The sequence below is a fragment of the Furipterus horrens genome, unplaced genomic scaffold, assembly GCF_987537825.1.
Source record: "Furipterus horrens unplaced genomic scaffold, mFurHor1.1.pri manual_scaffold_4, whole genome shotgun sequence".
Classification (NCBI taxonomy): domain Eukaryota; kingdom Metazoa; phylum Chordata; class Mammalia; order Chiroptera; family Furipteridae; genus Furipterus; species Furipterus horrens.
The window spans coordinates 148,379,705-148,398,747 of NW_028327174.1; the positions used below are offsets into that span (position 1 = coordinate 148,379,705).

Genomic DNA, 19,043 nt, shown 5'->3' on the forward strand with positions numbered 1-19,043 from the left:
CAAATCAAAGATAGGTGAATAAACAAGGAGCATACAAGGTCTGTCCAGAAAAAGTCCAGCCATTGTTAATATAACAAGAATGGTTTCCATGACATCAATGTAACTAACCTGGCAGCCAAGGAGAGTGGGACTAGAATGCCCATGCATGAACAATGACGACTGCACTGAACTAGTCAGTGGCAACATGTGTACTGTGTGGCCAGCGCATTCAAAATGACTGAGTACAGCAATGAATCTGCATCAAATTCTGCATTAAGCTTAAACATTCCTCCACAGAAACTACTTGGATGGTTCAGAAGGCCACAGTTATGGGCAACTGGTGATTGGCAGCCCCATCATGACAATGCTCCTACTCGTGCATCAACACTCATGCAGTTTTTTGGCAAAATATCAAATTACCCAGGTGACTCAGCTACCCTACAGCCCAGATTTGGCACCTGCGACTTCTGGCTTTTCCCAAAACTGAAAAAGGAAGAGATTTCAGACTGTTGATGAGATTCAGGAAACATGATGGGGAAGCTGATGACAACTGGAAGAACTGTGTGAGGTCCCAAGGTGCCTACTTTGAAGGGGACTGCAGCATCATTTTCCTATGTACAATGTTTCTTATATCTTGTATCTTCTTCAATAAATGTCTCTATTTTTCAGATACCATGGCTGGATACCTTCTGGACAGACCTCATATGAAACTTACTGTGTGTTAGGTAATATAACAGATCAAGGAAATTAAAGTTAAAATAGTCTCTTGCCTTCAAGAAGTTCAAAGTTTCCCATGGGAGAAACCCCCAGTTTATTACACTCTTTCATTAATAGCACCTACGATACAAAGTCAAAAAATGGTCCAACAAGATCTATAAACAAAGTACCATTAAGCATGTTGCAATTTACCCAGAAAGAAAACAAAACAAAACAAATACACTCCCTTTAGCTAAAAGTCAGGTGTGTTCATCCATGGAAAGGACAGCAGAACCCTTAGACATACTGGCCCAAGAACTAAAAGGGGTATCATCTGGTAGATCACACAAGACAGCTGATAAGGAGAAGAAAAAAACTTCATGCAGTGTGGTCATGATGACAACTTCTGGAAAAACAATGGAATGGACTAGTCTATAAATAGAATGTACAGAAAAAAGAAGGTCAGACAGAAAATGCCCATTGCGTCATTCTACATCCAAAGCCATCCAGTGGTCCTCTCAGCAATACATACCTCTTGCTGTTCTTTAAACATGCCACACTCACTCCCTCCTTGGGGCCTTTGTACTCGCTGTTCTCTCCCATGAAAAGACTTACCCCCAGATCCCTGGCTAATTCACTTAAAGGCATTATAAAGTATATTTGCTCAAGTAAAGACCTTAACAACTATGGAAAAATTTGAATAATATTCAAACATTCACATAGTATAGCAAATCTTTCTTTTTAAGTTACTACTCTCTTTTATTACCACAACAAAAATTCCTGCACTTTTCAATCTTAAAAATGTTTCCTTAAAACAAAACAAAACATGAACAGTAAAACAATGGAAATTCAGTGTAGAAATCAGAAGTCCATTTGACATATATTTTTTAAAAATAAGTCAGACTTCTAGCCAAGATGGAGGCATAGCTACATCTCCCTTACAACTAAGAAGGAATGTACAACCACTTCAAAATTTTTTTAAAAACCCAGAAGAGTCCAGAAAATTGAACTGCATGAAAATTCAACACACAAAGAAGTAAAGAAGAAACATTCAGCAAAAAAGGTAGGAGGGGCGGAGCCAAGGTGTATAGAACAAGGTGAGGTGCTGAGGCAGTGGCTGTGGAGGCGGTACTTGGCGATGACAGCTGGCACCGTGGCTAGCGGGAGTGTGGCTGGTGGCAGTGGCAGTGGCATCAGCACAGGGACTGTAGCCCCGGCGAAAAGCGTAGTCATATCTTTTAAACCTGGGAAGCGATCCCAGCCCCAGACCAGACTGTGCAGCTCATGGTGCCAGTGCTGGGGAAAATAGAGACACATTGCTTCTGACTCTCAAACCCAGTGGGAGATTGGGACAGAGGAAGAAACTGCCGGTCTCTCAACAGAGGTAGCTTGTTTAGTCCCGTAAGTTTACAACTTGTACATAAAATTGCACATATGAAACCAAACTTGGTGTCATTAGAAAAAAGTGTGAAGTTGGGGTTTTGCAGGGCTCTTCAGAAGTTGGGGCCCAGGGCGCGCACCTGGTGTGCCCACCATTAAATCCACCTCTGCCCACATACAGCGCCACAATGTGGGGAAATGGGTCACCAGCACTAATACCTAAGGCTCTGCCCCTTTCAACATAACAGGTGCAACAGCTCTACCTAAGACACAGAGGCAAACACAGAAAGCTGTCAAGATGAGGAGACAAAGAACTGCAGCCCAAAACAAGGGTATATCAAGGTTCTAGTGGGAGAACTGAGCAACAAGGAGATAGCCAACCTAACAGATGCACAGTTCAAATCACTGGTAATAAACATGCTCACAGACTTGACATAAAAGATAAAGCATGATACGGCAGAAACGAAGGCTATACTAAGTGAAATGAAGGAATCCACATGAAAACTAGTGGTGAAGGAAAAAAAACCATGTTCAAATCAATGATTTGGAACATAAGGAAGAAATAAACAGTCAACCAGTACAGAAGGAGGAAAAGAGAATTGAAAAAAATGAAGAGAGGCTTAGAAACCTCTGGGATAGCTTTAAATGTACAAACATTCAAATTATGGTGTGCCAGAAGGAAGAGAGGAAGAACAAGAAATTGAAAACTTATGTGAAGAAATACTGAAGGAAAACTTCCCTAATTTAGGGAAGGAAATGGACATACAGGTTCAGGAAGCACAGACAGTCTGAAACAAACTAGACCCAGGGAGGACCACACTAAGACACATCATACTTAAAATACCAAAGGTAAAAGATGAAGAGAGAATCTTAAAAGCAGCAAGAGAAGAGAGTTACCTACAAAGGGGTACCTATAAGACTATCAGCTGCTTTCTCCAAAGAAACTTTGCAGGCAAGAAAGGACTGCCAGGAGATATTCAAAGGCAAGGACCTACAACTGAGATTACTCTATCCAGCAAACCTATCATTTAGAATGGAAGGACAGATAAAGTGCTTTCCAGACAAAGTAAAGCTAAAGGAGCTCATCATCACCAAGCCATTATTATATAACATGTGAAAGGGACTTATTTAAGAAAAAGAAGATAAAAACTATGAATATTAAAATGACGAAGTCACAGATATCAACAACAAAATCTAAAAAACAAAAACAAATTAAGCAGACAACCAGAGTGGGAACAGAATCATAGGTATGGGAAGCATGGTGAGGGGTGTCAGCTGGGAGACAGAAGAGGAGAGAAGGAGGGAAATGGTGCAGGAATTAAGAAGCATAGGAGGAGGGTGCAGAATGGATAGAGGAATGTTGAGAATAGTACAGGAAAGGGTAAAGTCAAAGAACTTATATGCAGTACTCATGGACATAAACCAAAGAGGGAAGGAAGGAGGGGGCTGCTGGGTGGAGGGGAGCAAAGGGAATAGAAATTGGGACAACTATAACATCATAATCAATAAAATATACAAAAAAAAAAAAGTCATGTCATCATTTCCCTAAAACTGGGAACCTAAGATACAAACAAGAGAAAAGGAATAAAACAACACTTTATACAATTAAAATGATGATCATATGAGCCACTTCCTAAATACTCACTATCTGGGAGCCTACAAATGGCACTTTTAACCCCATACTTACCTCCGAAGCAGTGAAAAGTCCCTTCCTAAAATTCATGACAATGTTCCCCAAATGACAGCCTACAAAACACTGCCAGCCCAGGACTAAGTTTTCAATAATCAGTGGCAAAACAGAAAATAAAGACCAAAAGAAATAATAAAAATAAACTTAAATCTACATGAACTTTGCAAACTTTGCATACTTATTGTTGATCTTCATAGTTAGTTTCACAAACAAAAGCTGAGAATAGAAATGGAAAAAATGTAGTATAAAATAAGGGATAATTCAAGGCCTATAGAGTTAAGATATCTTTGTCTCCAGATAAAGGGAGTTGTGTGCAAGTTTGAGGAAATGTAAAGTAATACCTTTAAGTTAACTTGTATGAAATTATAGTTTTTGTAGATAAAATATCAAGCATTATTAATTTCATATATCTCAACATAATTTTTTTTCTCAAGAACAGAATGAACCACACAATTGTACTATCAAAAGTTGTTCCTCAATTGTTTTCTTTAACACTTTAAGAGCAACAAGGCACACATGAATTCAGAACAATCAGTCTTAACGATCATTTAAAATCCCAATGCTTTCAGCACATTCAGACACCTAAGACTTTATGCCACTCACATTTAGAAAAGTTTCAAGCACATTCAGACACTTAAGACTTTATACCACTCACATTTAGAAAAGTTTCAAGATTGATTCTGGAAAGTACAGAAAGCAACCATATAACGTAAGTTAAAAAGCGAACAGTTTTCTTCTAATTCAATCAAGCCCTATGAAGCCACTAGCATAATAAAAGAAAGGTGTTTTTGATTTTTATTCCCCATATTACAGTAAAAGTCATTGCCATTGGGCCTCCCAGTGGAATTTATGGACAAAGAAATCAAGCTAAACTGAGAGTGCCTGACTATTATAACACAGCTGTGTGCTAGATAAAATATTCATTAAATCTGAGTGCCAACAACATCTAATGTTTTATGTCCACATAATGCAGGAAAACACTGGCTGTGACCTATCAACAAACATTCCAAGCCAATCTACTTAGTAATCTGCTGAAGTTGCTGTTTCATTGCTTAAACAAACAGAAAATATAACTGCTTATTCTAAAAGTGTAATATTACCTCAAGCTAATAAGAACTGATAGAACAAAGAGATCATTATACAAAAATTAATAACATTTGGAGCATGACATGCAACAGTCCTAAAATAGCATTTGTTTTTCAAAATTGGCAGAGAAAAGAAGTTTAATGGAAGCAAAACACTGTTGATGAGGAATGTTCCTATACTTCACTATTTTGCTTTTCAATGAAAGGTTAGCATGGGGACAGGGGGCTACATAGTATCCCCTTCTACTATATTTTTATAGAATCAAAGACCTTCAGAGTTTGTAAGAAATTTTGGGATCACTAATAATCCAACCATTTCACCATACAGATGAGTAAACATATGATGAACCTGAGAGATTCCATGACTTAGTTCTCCAAGGCCATGTAGTCAATAACAGCCAAGGAGAGACTAAAGGTAGGTCTCAGGTTCCCTACCATAAACTGAAAGTCATGTGCCAATTACCATCTGGCAAAACAAATAAAAGAGTGATTTTAACATTTAAAATAAATTTTTCATTTAATTTAATACTTAAAATAACATTGTAAAGTTTGAATCAAAAAAAGACATCATTATTATATTTGGTCAATATATCCACTTAATAAATCCTTAAAATAAAAGAAAATAAACACTAACAAATCTAACCTATAGAAAGGAAAGAATTATAGAACACCAGGAACTAGAGGCCATAATTCTCCCCAAAACATCTATCTACCAAAGGTAAAGTGAAAGAGTCAATTTTAAATAATGTTCTTTTGTTTGAGGGGTTACTGCAAAGTGCCCAAGAACTAGCTTGTGCAAGAGAAGTAGCATTTACAGTTACTAATGACACAGGGTAAACTTCAGAAAATACCACAGGAAATATCAGGCAATCCCAGAAGAAAACAAAAAACTCCAACAAAGTGAAATCAGTGGGTAGTTTCAGCCTTGGGAAAACATACTCAGGACTGGGTTAGTATTCAATTGCACCATAAACATGAGTACTTTAAAAAAAAAAAAAAAGGAGTGTGAAACAGAGAAAACCATTTGGGAAAGTAATCAATTTGTGTCAGACTTGAGTTCCTGAGTATATATATTTTATTCTTTAAAATAACTGAAAGCCTAGGTTAAAAGAGTTAAATAATGATCAAACACCAAGAATAATCTCTAATTAAAGCAGCAATTTCCATCTCTTCCATCTCTGTATTTAAATATTTAATTCATTACTAAATGAATTATAATATTAATATAGACAAGCTGTCCAAAAAATAAATTGCTGTTACACAGCCTGAAATACACTCCTAATCAAACCCTCAAGGCATGCAAACATTACAGAAATAGGGACCGGGGTCTTTAATTTCAAAGAGATGCTTAACAGCTCATCACAGTATTACACTTGCTGAACTGATGAGTTACAAAAAATTATCCAGACAGTTCAGATTAGAGAAAATTAGAACCATAACCAGGGTTTTAATCTGAATCTTGTCAATTTTCAAACTTGCAAGATGGGATCACCACTGCACTGGGTGAACAAAGTACAAATGGGTATTTGCATCTTTCAGTCTTTCTGTATAATTATTTTAGAATCGTAAAATCATAGTTGAAGAGTGACAAATAAAAATCTAGTCCAATGGTGATGAGTTCAACATATCACCACATGTCATTTCAGGATATCTGAAATGCCAAAAATCTCATCATGAACCTGTAGGTTAGGATACCTGACTGTTCATGACCAGTCTTCATATTCTACACAAAAGGAAACTGAATCCAGGGAAAAGACTTGTCCAAAGTCAAGAAATTTATGAGAAACAAAGCTAGCACTTCAGTCAGAGTCCACTGTCCATTAGTCAATCAGATTCTTCTTTAAAGTGCGTTCAACAGATTTTGCAATTGCTTCTGCTAGATGCCCTGGAGGTTTTAACAGGCAGTACCCACTTTTACTTTAAATTTCTGACTTGGAATAAAAATGTATAAATTTGTCTGGCTGCTGTGGCTCAGTGGATTGAGTGTTGGCCTGCGAGCCAAGTGTCGCTGGTTCAATTCCCAGTCAGGACACATGACTAGGTTGCACATCAGGTCCCCAGTTGGGGGCGTGTGAGAGGCAACCACACAGTGATGTTTCTCTCCCTCTCTTTTTCCTTTCCCCTCTCTCTAAAAATAACTAAACAAACAAACAAATAAAATTATTTTAAAAAAAAAAATGTATAAATTTGATAGTGGTCCTAAGGTTAAGAACTGTTAGGGTGATTTTTCTCTTCTTATCGTATCCCCTTTCTTCACACCAGCCCAAACCCAGGCATCAAGTCCTCTTGTCCTCTGCCTGTGCCTACGGCCAGTTCTGGTTTTTTGGTTTTTCCCTAGTACATCCTTAACTAAGGGCATAGGCTTATGACAGTTCAACTTTGTGTGTCTCAGGCACCTATGAGGTCTTAGCTCTGATTTCCCTACACCCACTCTAGTTCCAGCATATCTCCCCAAAACATCCATAGCATTAGCACTCCCCTTCCGATCTTGATGTCATTTCTCTCTGAATCTCCTCTGGAGTGCCCTCATTTCTTGAGAGCTCAGCTATCAACCTCCTCCTAATACATTACCACACACCAGATGTAACAGGATAGGGAAGTATTACATGTTGTTTCTTACTCAAGATGGTATCAATAAATTTAAAGGATTCAAGTTAAAAATAAAGACAATATAAAGAACCTTAACAGCATATTAATTCTGTGATTTGACACCTGGAAAGATATCTGATATCTCAAGAAGAATATCAGAAATGACCAATTGTATTTCATTATATAAAACAGCAAGACTTTTGCTAGGAACATATCCAAATTATGTGAAGCAAGTATTTATCCTTAAAACCCAATATATTTTTCCCCTGAAAATTCTTTACCTCTGATCTCCTTATAGTCTATATTTGTAATACGGTCAAATGATCTCTTAACCAAGCAATTTTTTTGAAAGGTTTGTTATAAAGGAGAATAAAAACTAAATGCTATACACATATACAGAAAAAATACTGAAAACCATCACAAACCTACCTTCATCACTTGTTGCCTGCTGCTTCACCAGAGTCATTGGGGATCTTGCTGGAGGCTTGCTAAGTGGATGGCGCCAACTTTTAGCTGTTTTCGTTTCTCCCTCTACTCTCTGATTACAGAATAAAAATAGGGGAGAAACACCCTCAGTTAAAAGCTTGTTTTAAACAAAACACTATGATTCACAGTGATTTGTGACAATTATGAAAAACTCTTGAACTTTTTTTTTTTTACCTTCTGAGGAATTAGTTTTTGGGTTTTTTTTTTTTTTTTTAATCCTTGCCCAAGGATATGTTTTTATTTATTATAGAGAGAGAGGAAGAGGGAGAGTGAGAGAGACAGGGAGAGAGGCATCAATATGAGAGAGGAACATCAATCACCTGCCTCCCATACACACACAGACCGGGACTGAACCTGCAATGTAGGCGTGTGCCCTGACCGGAAACCAAACCCACAACCTTTTGGTGTATGAGACGACTCTCCAACCAGCTGAGCCACCTGGTCAGGGAGAAATTATCTTTTTTTAAAAGAAATTTAAAACTTTACATCAAAAGAAATAGGAATCCATCCTATTAGTTTTCGGAATTATATATTGTACTAAGAGATCAATTAACTTACCTTCCACTTCATATTAAAATACTACCTATATATAGTATAGGGCAGGCTTGTCAAGCTTGCAATAAACTCAGCAGTTACCCAGTTTTTAAAAGTTCTTTAAAACTAATCTAAATTTAGGATCATATATTCATAAAAATATAGCACTGTGGCATTAGTCATATCCATGCTGGTCACGTGAAATATTTACTAGGTTATTTTCCTTTCCATCCACAGAGAAAACCATACTGTTAAAATGAGCTCATATACCTCTTTTCATTCAGAAATGAATCATCACTTTTGTGAGGATTAAATAGGAAATCAAAAGTTTTTTTTTTAATATGGTAAAATTACTGTCACCTTGAAATCGCTGAAATTTTATAGAAAATATTTTGTCCTGGGTTCTCCAAATTATATTTTCCTTTCAAGGATAGAGAGGAAAAATAAAAGCCATGTGCAACCTGACATCTTCCAAACAGAACCCACATACAAGCTTTCTTGCCCACTCAATGCCCACCCCCCCCAAAAAAAGAGGTGTGGGGAGATTACCAGAGAGAGAGTATCAGTAGGTTTACATCAATGGTTCACTAGGAAAGGACTAGAAATGCTCCTGTTAGCTGAAAAAACAGTGGCCAGAAACAGAGAAAACTATGCTGATGTCTGACACCAAAACAGGATTTGCTGAAATAAACATGTGAAAACATTCTAATCAAAGCTAGGAGTACAATAAAGTATAATAGGATGAGATTTATCTGTGGTTTATAATAGCTAAAAAGTAATGTGGGAAATTATAACTTAGTCAACAACAAGAAATATTTACTAAGTCCTTACTATATGCCACACTGTTCTAAAATAGTTACAGCAGGAAAAATTACACAAGGTCCCTGCTTTAAAGGAATGTGCCTTATACAGGAGAAAGAGCACAGACAATGAACAAGTAAAAAGTAAATATTTATCAGGTACTTTAAAGCAAATATGAAATAATTAAAAAATGAAGTAGGACAAAGGAATGGAGAGAGATGGGGAGGGCGCTATTTCATACAGGATCATCAAAGAAGGCCTTTCTGATGAGAAGACAACTGAGTGATTCTGAGTGCAATGAAGGGGAGACATGACATGTTTAGATCTCTGGGGAAGGAGTATATTGATTAGCAGGAATAACACGTAAAGTGCTAACATATTTGGTGTACTCCAGGGAGAGCATGGACTCCAGTTATAGATAGACAGAGAGACAGAAAGGCAATGTTCAAAAAATTATAATTCTTGAGAAGATTGACTAACGCTGATTGCTATCTTACACTTAATAAGAAGAAACACTGCTCAAAACTACACAAAGACTAAATGGGCCTGTATTACTTAGAGGGATTTTCTGACATCATGATGTAAGAAAAGTGTACCATATAGATGTTTCTAATAAGGGCAACGCAGGTCACCCAGGCCTCAAGAGCAGCATTTGCTTTCCTTGAAGGAAGTCTTTGTTCTATGAAATGATAAAGATGTTAAAGTCACTGACGGTAAACATGGAAAATGAGAAGTAACTTTCAGTTCCATTCTGTTTTAAAGTATGTGATTAAATATAATTTAAACAAGCATTTGACTTATCATCATTCCAGAATCCCAATATCTGTTCAGCTACAATTAATCCCTATGTGGAATTAAATTGTAAAATTAGTGTGTTAATATATGAATACTATTTTCAAACTTCCCTTAGCCTTTTCAAATAAATTAGACCATATATTTTTATTTTTCATAAGTTCTTGATAAATATTTTATGGTTCGATAGAATACACAATCATGCATAAAATGATAAAGGTTATTAGGTCAAATAAGAAAATTATCTATATTTTAGTTGACATTTTAAAACTACTTGTAAACAAAATATTCCAAGTAGATTTCTTTATCTAATTTCCCTTGCTACCCAAAGATACAAAAAGGTCTGTGGTGAATTCAAATACACAGGAGGAATCAGGGGCCTAATCAATTTACAAGCTCCAACAATGGAGGTTCTCCTTACTCACCCACATGAATTCCTTCATCAAGTTTAAGAGATCAAAAGAGTTAATAATTCTGATGACCACTGCACACAATCAGAGTGTGTGACTATCTGATCCACTCAGAATCTTATGGGTACACAACAGTTTATACTGAAAGCATATGATATCCACATCAAATGAGAACATAGGAGAAACAGGGAAACCCTAAGCCAACAGATGGAATGTAGAGCTTGGTAATCAAGAAGGGTTTTGAGTTCTCCAAGAGGCAAATGGCTTCTTTATGGCAGTGGGCATGGCCAGAAAGGTCAGCCAGGCCCTAGAATCAGAGTCCATGAGGAAAGCATGACCAGGGGAGCTCTCATGGTAAAATAGAGGCTATGGGAAGCCTGGGACCCAGAGGTGTTAACTGTTGGCAGGAGGAGATCAAAGCCCTGAAGGTAAAACCATTTGTAGTCTGGTAACTCTACAGGTAGGTAGTAGAACTACTCTGTATTTTGACTGTCAGTGTCAATATTGTTATGATAGCCTACTCTAATTTTACAAGAAGTTACTATTGGGGAAACTGGGTACAGGATCTTTCTGTACTATTTCTTACAACTGCATAGGAATCTATAATTATCTCAAAAAAAAAATTTTAATTTTAGAAAAATTTTAAAATAAAATTAAGCTCCAATCTGTGGATGAAAGTTCCATGCTCTCTGAATTAACACCATGTGATCCAGAGCTCAGAGAAGGCTTATCTCCCAACATCAAGAAAATATGAATAAAACCCATAAGTTGTGAAATGTTATCTATGCACTACAGCAAGATTTTGATGAATAACACTGTTTTCAGAAAGTCCTCTCACCATACAATAAATATAGTAAAAACAAACATTGCCACATACGCTGGGGACTTTGAAGCCATTTCTCTCTCCACTGGGAACCGCTGAGACTTCCCCAGGTTCAAGGCCACCCATAGGGCTCTCCACATCACTCTCTTCTCTTTCTATCAGCACTCCATTACTCTCTGCCACTGTGGAGCATGACTCAGGTGACTCTGGCCATGGAAGTTTGGGTGGGTCTGATCCCGCGGGGGTCACGTGGCCACTAAATATGGAGTTATCAATCTCAGTGGGATTCGAAGATGGAATTATGGCACAGGCCTGGTCATCCTTAGTTTTTATTTTCTCCATTACAGACATAGTTAAACAGTTGTTTCCTGAGGAACAAAACAAAAAGACGTAACAAATCTTGCAATGTGTTATTAATGAGTACAATTGTAAAACTATTCTCAACTAAATTTCTGTCTTTCAATTTCCCCTCTAAACTTCCACAGACATGTGTAGGAAAGGTCACTGTAGCACAATACCAGCCTTCGTTGTTGTTAAGGAGAGACCCTGGAGTATGGCAAAAGAATATACTTATCGACAACCAAAGTGTTCTTCAATAGGGGATTGAATAATGAAGACGGGGTACATACGAGGTCTATCGGGAAAAAGTCCAGGCATTGTTAATATATCAAGAATGGTTTGCACTACATCGATGTTACTTTGCAGCCAAGGTGAGTGGACTGGAATGCGCATGCGTGAACAATGACAACTTCACTGTACTAGTCAGTGGCAGCACATGTACTGTGTGGCCAGCGCATTCAAAATAACTGAGTAGAGCAATGAATATGCATAAAATTTTGCATTAAGCTTAAACATTGCTCCACAGAAACTATTTGAATGATTCAGAAGGCCACAGCTACAGGGAACTGTTGTTTGGCAGCTTCATCACAGCAACATACCACTCACGCATAATGTCTCGTGCAGAGTTTTTTGGTGAAACATCAAATTACCCAGGAGACTCAGCCACCCTACAGCCCAAATTTGGCACCTGTGACTTCTGGCTTTTCTCAAAACTAAAAAGGGAAGAGAATTCAGACTGTTGATGAGATTCATAAAAATATGATGGCCTAGCTGATGGCAACTGGGAGAACTGTGTGAGGTCCTAAGGTGCCTATTTTGAAGGGGATTGAGGATTTATTTTCCTATGTACAATGTTTCTTGTATCTTGTATCTTCAATAAATGTCTCTATTTTTCATATTACATGGCTGGATACCTTCTGGACAGGCCTCATATATACTATGGACTACTATTCCACTATAAGAAAAGATGAAATACTGCCATTTGTGATAACATGAATGGACCTTGAGAATATTAATGCCCAGTGAAATCAGTCAGAAAAAGCTAAGAACCATATGCTTTCACTCATATGTAGGATAGAAAACTGAAACTCATAGAGACGGACAACAGTATGGTGGGTTACTAGAGGAAAGGGGGTCAGGGGAAGTAAAGGGTAAAGGGGGCCAAAAGCATGGTGATGGATGATTTGACTTTGAGTAGTGGGCACTCAATGCAATATACAGACCATGTATCATAGAAATGTATACTCAAAACCTACATAATCTTACTACCAATGTCACCCAAATAAATTTAATTTAAAGAAAAAGGATAAAAAAGAGTAAACTTATTGACAAAATAAGGGATTAAAATGACATTCTGCTACAGATAAATGTCAAAAGCCAGAGAATAACAATAATTATCCAAAGTAACAGTAATTTGAAATACTTCTGAAAAATAACTATATTCTAATATATGATGCTAAGAGAGGCTATTGATAAAACATTCCATTACAGGATGTATGTAAACACCATATGTAAGTCTGCGCAGATCCAGTAAAAATTATGTCCTACACTAATCCTGTATCATATAATGACAGCTTATTAAAGAGAAGAATATTACCAGCCTTTCTCTTCTAGTACTATGTCTATTTGCCCTTTTCCCTCCCTTACACACACACATACACACACACACACACACACCAGCATCATTTTACCTGTCACACACTAGCTCTGATGCTAAACCTAGCCACATCTTCTATGTAAGTGTTCTGCCATGTCTCAAAATCTGGTGGTCAAAATGCCAGGAACTGTGTAGCAACAGAACTAACAAAACTGAGGGCCCCTGGCCTAAACCACCCAGTAATTCACAAAATGGTTAATTAAACTAATGGTGAGTGACTATAAAGAAATAGCCAGAGGCACTACATAACTCTCTTCTCTGCACTGCTTGTTGCTGTTCCCTTCTCTACCTTCTCCACCTTTCTAACTTCTGTCCATTTATCTCAAGTTAATTCAGATATCACCTACTCTAAGAAACATTGCAGCCTCCTGTCTGTTTCAGGTTATTCCCTGGTATATCAGCAACATTCTATGTCATCTCTATACATGGCACTTACCACACTGGATTGTAATTATATTGGTCTAGCTCTCCACTAAAGTATCAACTCATTGAAGAAAAGTCTATGATTTAAACTCTATTAATTCAGATATTTCAAGAGCCAAGGGTAATGCGCATGGAGAAGCAGCTGAAGATCAGATTAATTAGGACTATGATAAGGACTTTTTCTACTCTAAGTGGAATAAAGGTAAAAATGAAAAAGTGCGGAGAAGACCTAAGCTGCATCACTTTCAAGGATCACTATAACTGCCATACAGAGAACTGACTAGCAGAGGTGTCTAGAGTGAACACTCGCAAAACAGGAAGGAAGCAATTTCTGCAATAGCCCAGACAAGAGCTAATGGTGTCTTGAAGGAGGAGGAAGTGGAGTGTGGGGAGCAGGGCATGGCTGGGTTTGGGAAAGTCTCACGATCGAAGGATAGACTGGTTGAGAGGTATGACAAGAAGACAGGAATTACCAATAAACTCAATCAGTATAAGGACAAATACCCAACATATATTAAAGAGGCAAAGCTTTAAAGCACTCTCAGAGATATATGCTATAAAAGGGGGGAAAAGCAAAGTGACTGAGATTTACAGATGATGACTTTAGCATAGAGGAACAGCCAGGGGACTATACATACCATTTCCCAAGACTGAATAATTTTTGTTGTTCTTTTTAAAAACCTTATTGTTTATTTTATTCTTAAAATTAAACTGAAAGTGAAGAATCTGCAAGGAATTATGTATAATTGGTTTTCTCTGTTGCATGCAAACCCAAGAGAAGCTTTCCAAAACTGTATCTTCTAAATTGAGTAGTACCAAAAAAAAATTTTTTTTTCATTTTAGAATCATCTTTTTTATTAAATCGAATAAGCCCTGTTGGTTTTTTGTCTCAGTTCCACTCTACATAGCAGTAGTGCTTCTGACCTTTATAACACTCCCTTGGCCTCCTGATTGAATTACCCCATAAGTCTAGATCTCTTACTGGTTAAGCTATGTGGAAAAATAAGATATCTGTCCTCTTGAACATAGATCAAAGGCATCAGATCATCAAACCACCTACTAGTTATATGTGAAACAGCCAATTTCTCACCTGAGAGTTTGATATTATCCCATGAATTCTGATCCAGCTGCAGCCAGCTAGCAGAGGCCTCTTCCTCTGACGGTGCTTCTGTGTTCCCCAACTTTATTGCTTCTTTTGGCTTTTCACTGACCTTGAGGTCATCTGGGACTGGATCAGGGATAGGACCCTCTGTCTCATTGACTGCAGCTGACCCTTCCTCATCCTCCTCATTCTTAGGCCTTTTAGAGTTAGAACTAGTGCACTGGAAGCTGTTAACAAGAGAAGCTGTGGTCAGAGCAGAGAATGTTTCCAACAAACAGGATAAAACACATACCAATACAAATTCTATTTTCACTTACTGAAAGAAGAAAAAATTGATAGTTTTTTAATTATTGAACAGAGATCATCTTATAATTAAAAGATTGATTTTGAAATTGAAATCTTAAAAGTTTTAATAACATTTATTAAAAATTAAAATAATTGTAAATAATTGATTATTAAGTATTATTGGGGAAATCTTTTCTAAAATTTTATAACAATATTAAGAGAAGTCTGAAAATAAAAATAAAGTGAAAATGATGGCATGGGAGAAATCAAATCAATAAATCAAATATTATTTAGATAATAAAAAATGGAAAAAAACAAATGAGGAGAGTCCATAAAGCTGCTCTTAAAATCTAATTAGATTTAAATTCCAAGGTCAACAAGTGACCATGTTTCCCTTAATTTTGAATATTTCTGAAGTATGCATTAAAATCATTAAAGTTAAATATCAAATCATCATTACCTAAAGGAAATAAGAGAGAAGAAAAGTCAGCTGTATGTTTTAACATCTTATATCAACTTACTATTTTCAGTGTGGACACCATTTTAATTTTTATCCTCTTTTAGTATTTTCCAGTAAGTCATTTGCTAGCTTTGTCTTAGATGCCTTTTCTATGTGATGCAACATTTCTGACACTTTCACTTAGAAATAATTACAATTCAAATCAAAGCAACATGTATTTCAGTGCCCCAAAACACATACACATATACATACATAATACTAAGCACTGTTAGGAAGTCAGAGCGGGCAGATAAAGGGGATAGTCAGAGATCACCTATGTAAATTAGCTTTGGCTATTGCTGGTAGTAACAGTACTAGTATCAGAAACACCATTTTCAAGTTTATGGAGAACCCATGCAGTAGCCTATGTAGAAAATCATCACGTTACTAACAGCATAGTACGTGTAAAGCAAGATGGCTGACCTCTCTTTGAGATTTCTGTCAATCATTCCGTTCACCAGATTTCCCTAGATAGAGTATTTACTTAAGGGTGTCAGCAAACTCTATGATCAAGCTACAAGGCTGAGTATAATCAATAAGCCCCTTAACATTAGGCTTTCAAACTGGGTGTACAAAGTCCATTGATCGTTTTAACCTATTGAGATCTATGATCTCTGTCAGCCGAAAAGGGCCACTATGGTTAGTAACTAAGAGACCAAGTCATATATCAAATTGAAGTATTGTGTTTTCTGTCCATTGAAGATCAATCCTAAACATAATCTGCTGGTATTTCTTCTAAATTTAAGATTGACTACTTCCCCCTCCCACAGCTAGCTTTTTTGGTAATGTAGATTAACATGATTATCAAAGGCATTGACTCTAAATCTGTGTTTTTCAAACTTTTCTGAATGTCATCCATGGTAAGTTATACATTCTAGATGGTGACACAACACACACATACACACATGCTCACACGTCATGAATTATCATAATACTTATCACACAGAAAGGACTATGGTACTTTTTATTCTATTTTACTTCCTAATTTTAAAAGGTTGTTCCTAACCTTCTGAATTGATCTGAAAACTAAGAGTTTGAAAATCACTGCTGTAACTATAGGGTGAAATAAGATCACCTCAGTTTGAATTCTGCCACTAATTCTGTGTCTCAGGTACTTCTCTCATAAAATGCGGAATTTTGACTCCATGTTCTTAAGGTTCCTCTGCTCACTACCACTCTAAAATAGCAGAAAATAAACGTTAGGGAAAAAAAGAGAATCAGAAAATAAGTATCAAAAGTGTGGGCAAAGATTTAAAATTACAGTGTTATTTTAGTTAATAGCAAAAAGCTGGAAACAAACTACAGATCCAAATACAGGGAATTAATTAAATACATGCAGTCATTAAAAATCATGTTGTAGCAAATAATTTGATTACATTAAAGACACAAAACTGGTCATCAAATTGTTAATAGAGCATGGCCCCAATTTTAGAAAGGTATGTAATATTACATGATGTATAATCAATATATATGTAAAGGATATATACAAAATGTTAACATTGGTTATCTCTGGATTTTGAGGTTATGGGTGATTTGGAATTCATTATTCTTTTCCTTATTTTACAAATTTTCTCCAATGAATAAATATTACTTTTACAATCTGAAAGAAAAACAATGAGTAATAATGGAAAGCAAATATGTAATATAATCCTGGAAAACATAAAGAGCCTAAAAAGATTGCTTGAGGACCTGAATATCCTATTCAATGAGTTTTAATACAGTGAGATGGCCATAACAGGCAGGTGTAAAAGCTTCTGGGATAGCCTTGACCACAAAAATGGAATGTAGAATAAAGCTCACAGGGACAACAATGTTACAGGAACACCACATGCTCTGCTTTACACCTTGTAAAATAGTAAAGCCAAGTGTACAAAATGTAGCAAAATATAGGCATCACAATGAGAAAAGTAGTAGCTCAGATATTTGACAAATGAAGAGGAAAACAACTGAAGCCATAAAGAAAATTGGTAGCAACATGAAAAAGTTGGAAATCAAGTTATTAAAGTTAACAAAAACATGGAGATGAATAGAGAACACCAATACAACTTTAAAAAACTCTGCCTCAAAATTTCAGTAAGGTATTTCATAGACTTATGAGGAATAAATTTTTAGCAAAGCAAATAGTATTTGAGAGTATCATGTCATGATCCATTTTAATTGCATACGTACAACTGGGATGGGCTGGGGGAGGGATCATTACCTCTTGGATGCTTTTATTTTCCTCCTCCTCTGCAGCCATGCTTTTACTTCAGGGGTAGATTCCGGAGTAGGCTTTGTGTGATCAATGGTGTACATATCCTTTCCTTGTTTCCAAAGCTGGTATCTGTCTGGCTGAAATTTCTTCACAAAGATATCCATTGAAATTTTCACCATGTCTTTCCTGCAGGTGCACTGAAACACAAAGGGGTTGTTGTGCTTTGAACATTTCACTAGCTACATAAACTCACACTGAGTCCTTCTTTGAATATAATGTATGTGAATATTTATGCACCACATAATTGAGGATGATTTACACTTTTAAACATTTGGTGAAGGATAAGTTAATTTTTTCCAAATGGAAGTGAGAATTTGCATGTTCACATTTATAAATGGTAAAATAATATGTTCAAAGGCATGGTAGAGTTCATAGGAAACAGTGTAGTAGGAACAACTAAAAGGAAAGAGCACACATTCAAAAGCATGCCTGCAATAGAAGGATTAACCATCACAGAGATGTATCGGTGAACTGAATGCTGAAAGGTTTGTAAAGCTGAAAACCTAGATTCGCAAACAAAAGTAGTCAATGAAAGTAATTAGAATAAACCAATGGGTTGCAATAAATTTTCTCCAAGATAAATTTTAATCACATTATGTTTATTAACAAGCATACTGTCACAAAGTAACCAATTGGGAGCAAAAGAACAGTCTCTTCTACATCATATCAATTAAAATACCAACCAGCACCACTACAAATACATCCACCAGGAAAAAGGAAGAGTATTAAGGTGAGTTCAAAGAATAGATTATTTTGAAACCACTAAGACTTTGCTTCTTGTGAATACATTATTTACCAAGCAGTAATATCTTATACAACAAGTTTCCTATAAAGAGTTCACATGGATTAAATTGCATCTAGCCCCAAACTCCATGCAACAGGACAGCTATCATTCAGATAGTGGGGTCGAAGTAGTCTCAAAGGTGTAACTAATATAACCTGACAATCCCTAACACACCCGGCAACAGACTGGTGAACATAACAGCCTTGAAACTATAAGACTCTATTTTGGTGACACAATTACAATCATCATGCAAATTACAGTTTGAATAATGCCCAGTCCAAAACTTCCTTTCATAGAATTGAAATGTTGATAGATATTATGATTTGAAAGTTCAGAAAAAAACTAACATTCAACATGCTTTAAATCAACTTCTGCTGTAAACATTCTGCTATTAATATGACAATTCTACCGATCTCCTACATTCACAGTCAACAT

General features: G+C 36.5%; 1 protein-coding gene across 1 annotated transcript in view; it reads right to left on the reverse strand.

The window, feature by feature from the left end:
• The window catches only part of KDM4C (lysine demethylase 4C), a 439,327-nt gene that overhangs the window by 212,017 nt on the left and 208,267 nt on the right, over positions 1-19,043 (reverse strand). Inside the window, exons 9-12 of the mRNA XM_090274104.1 lie at positions 17,771-17,961; positions 14,775-15,013; positions 11,320-11,633; positions 7,849-7,957 (exon numbers count right to left, since the gene is read on the reverse strand). Coding sequence (XP_090130230.1) covers positions 7,849-7,957; positions 11,320-11,633; positions 14,775-15,013; positions 17,771-17,961 — 853 coding nt within the window. The remainder of the gene's footprint in view (positions 1-7,848; positions 7,958-11,319; positions 11,634-14,774; positions 15,014-17,770; positions 17,962-19,043) is intronic.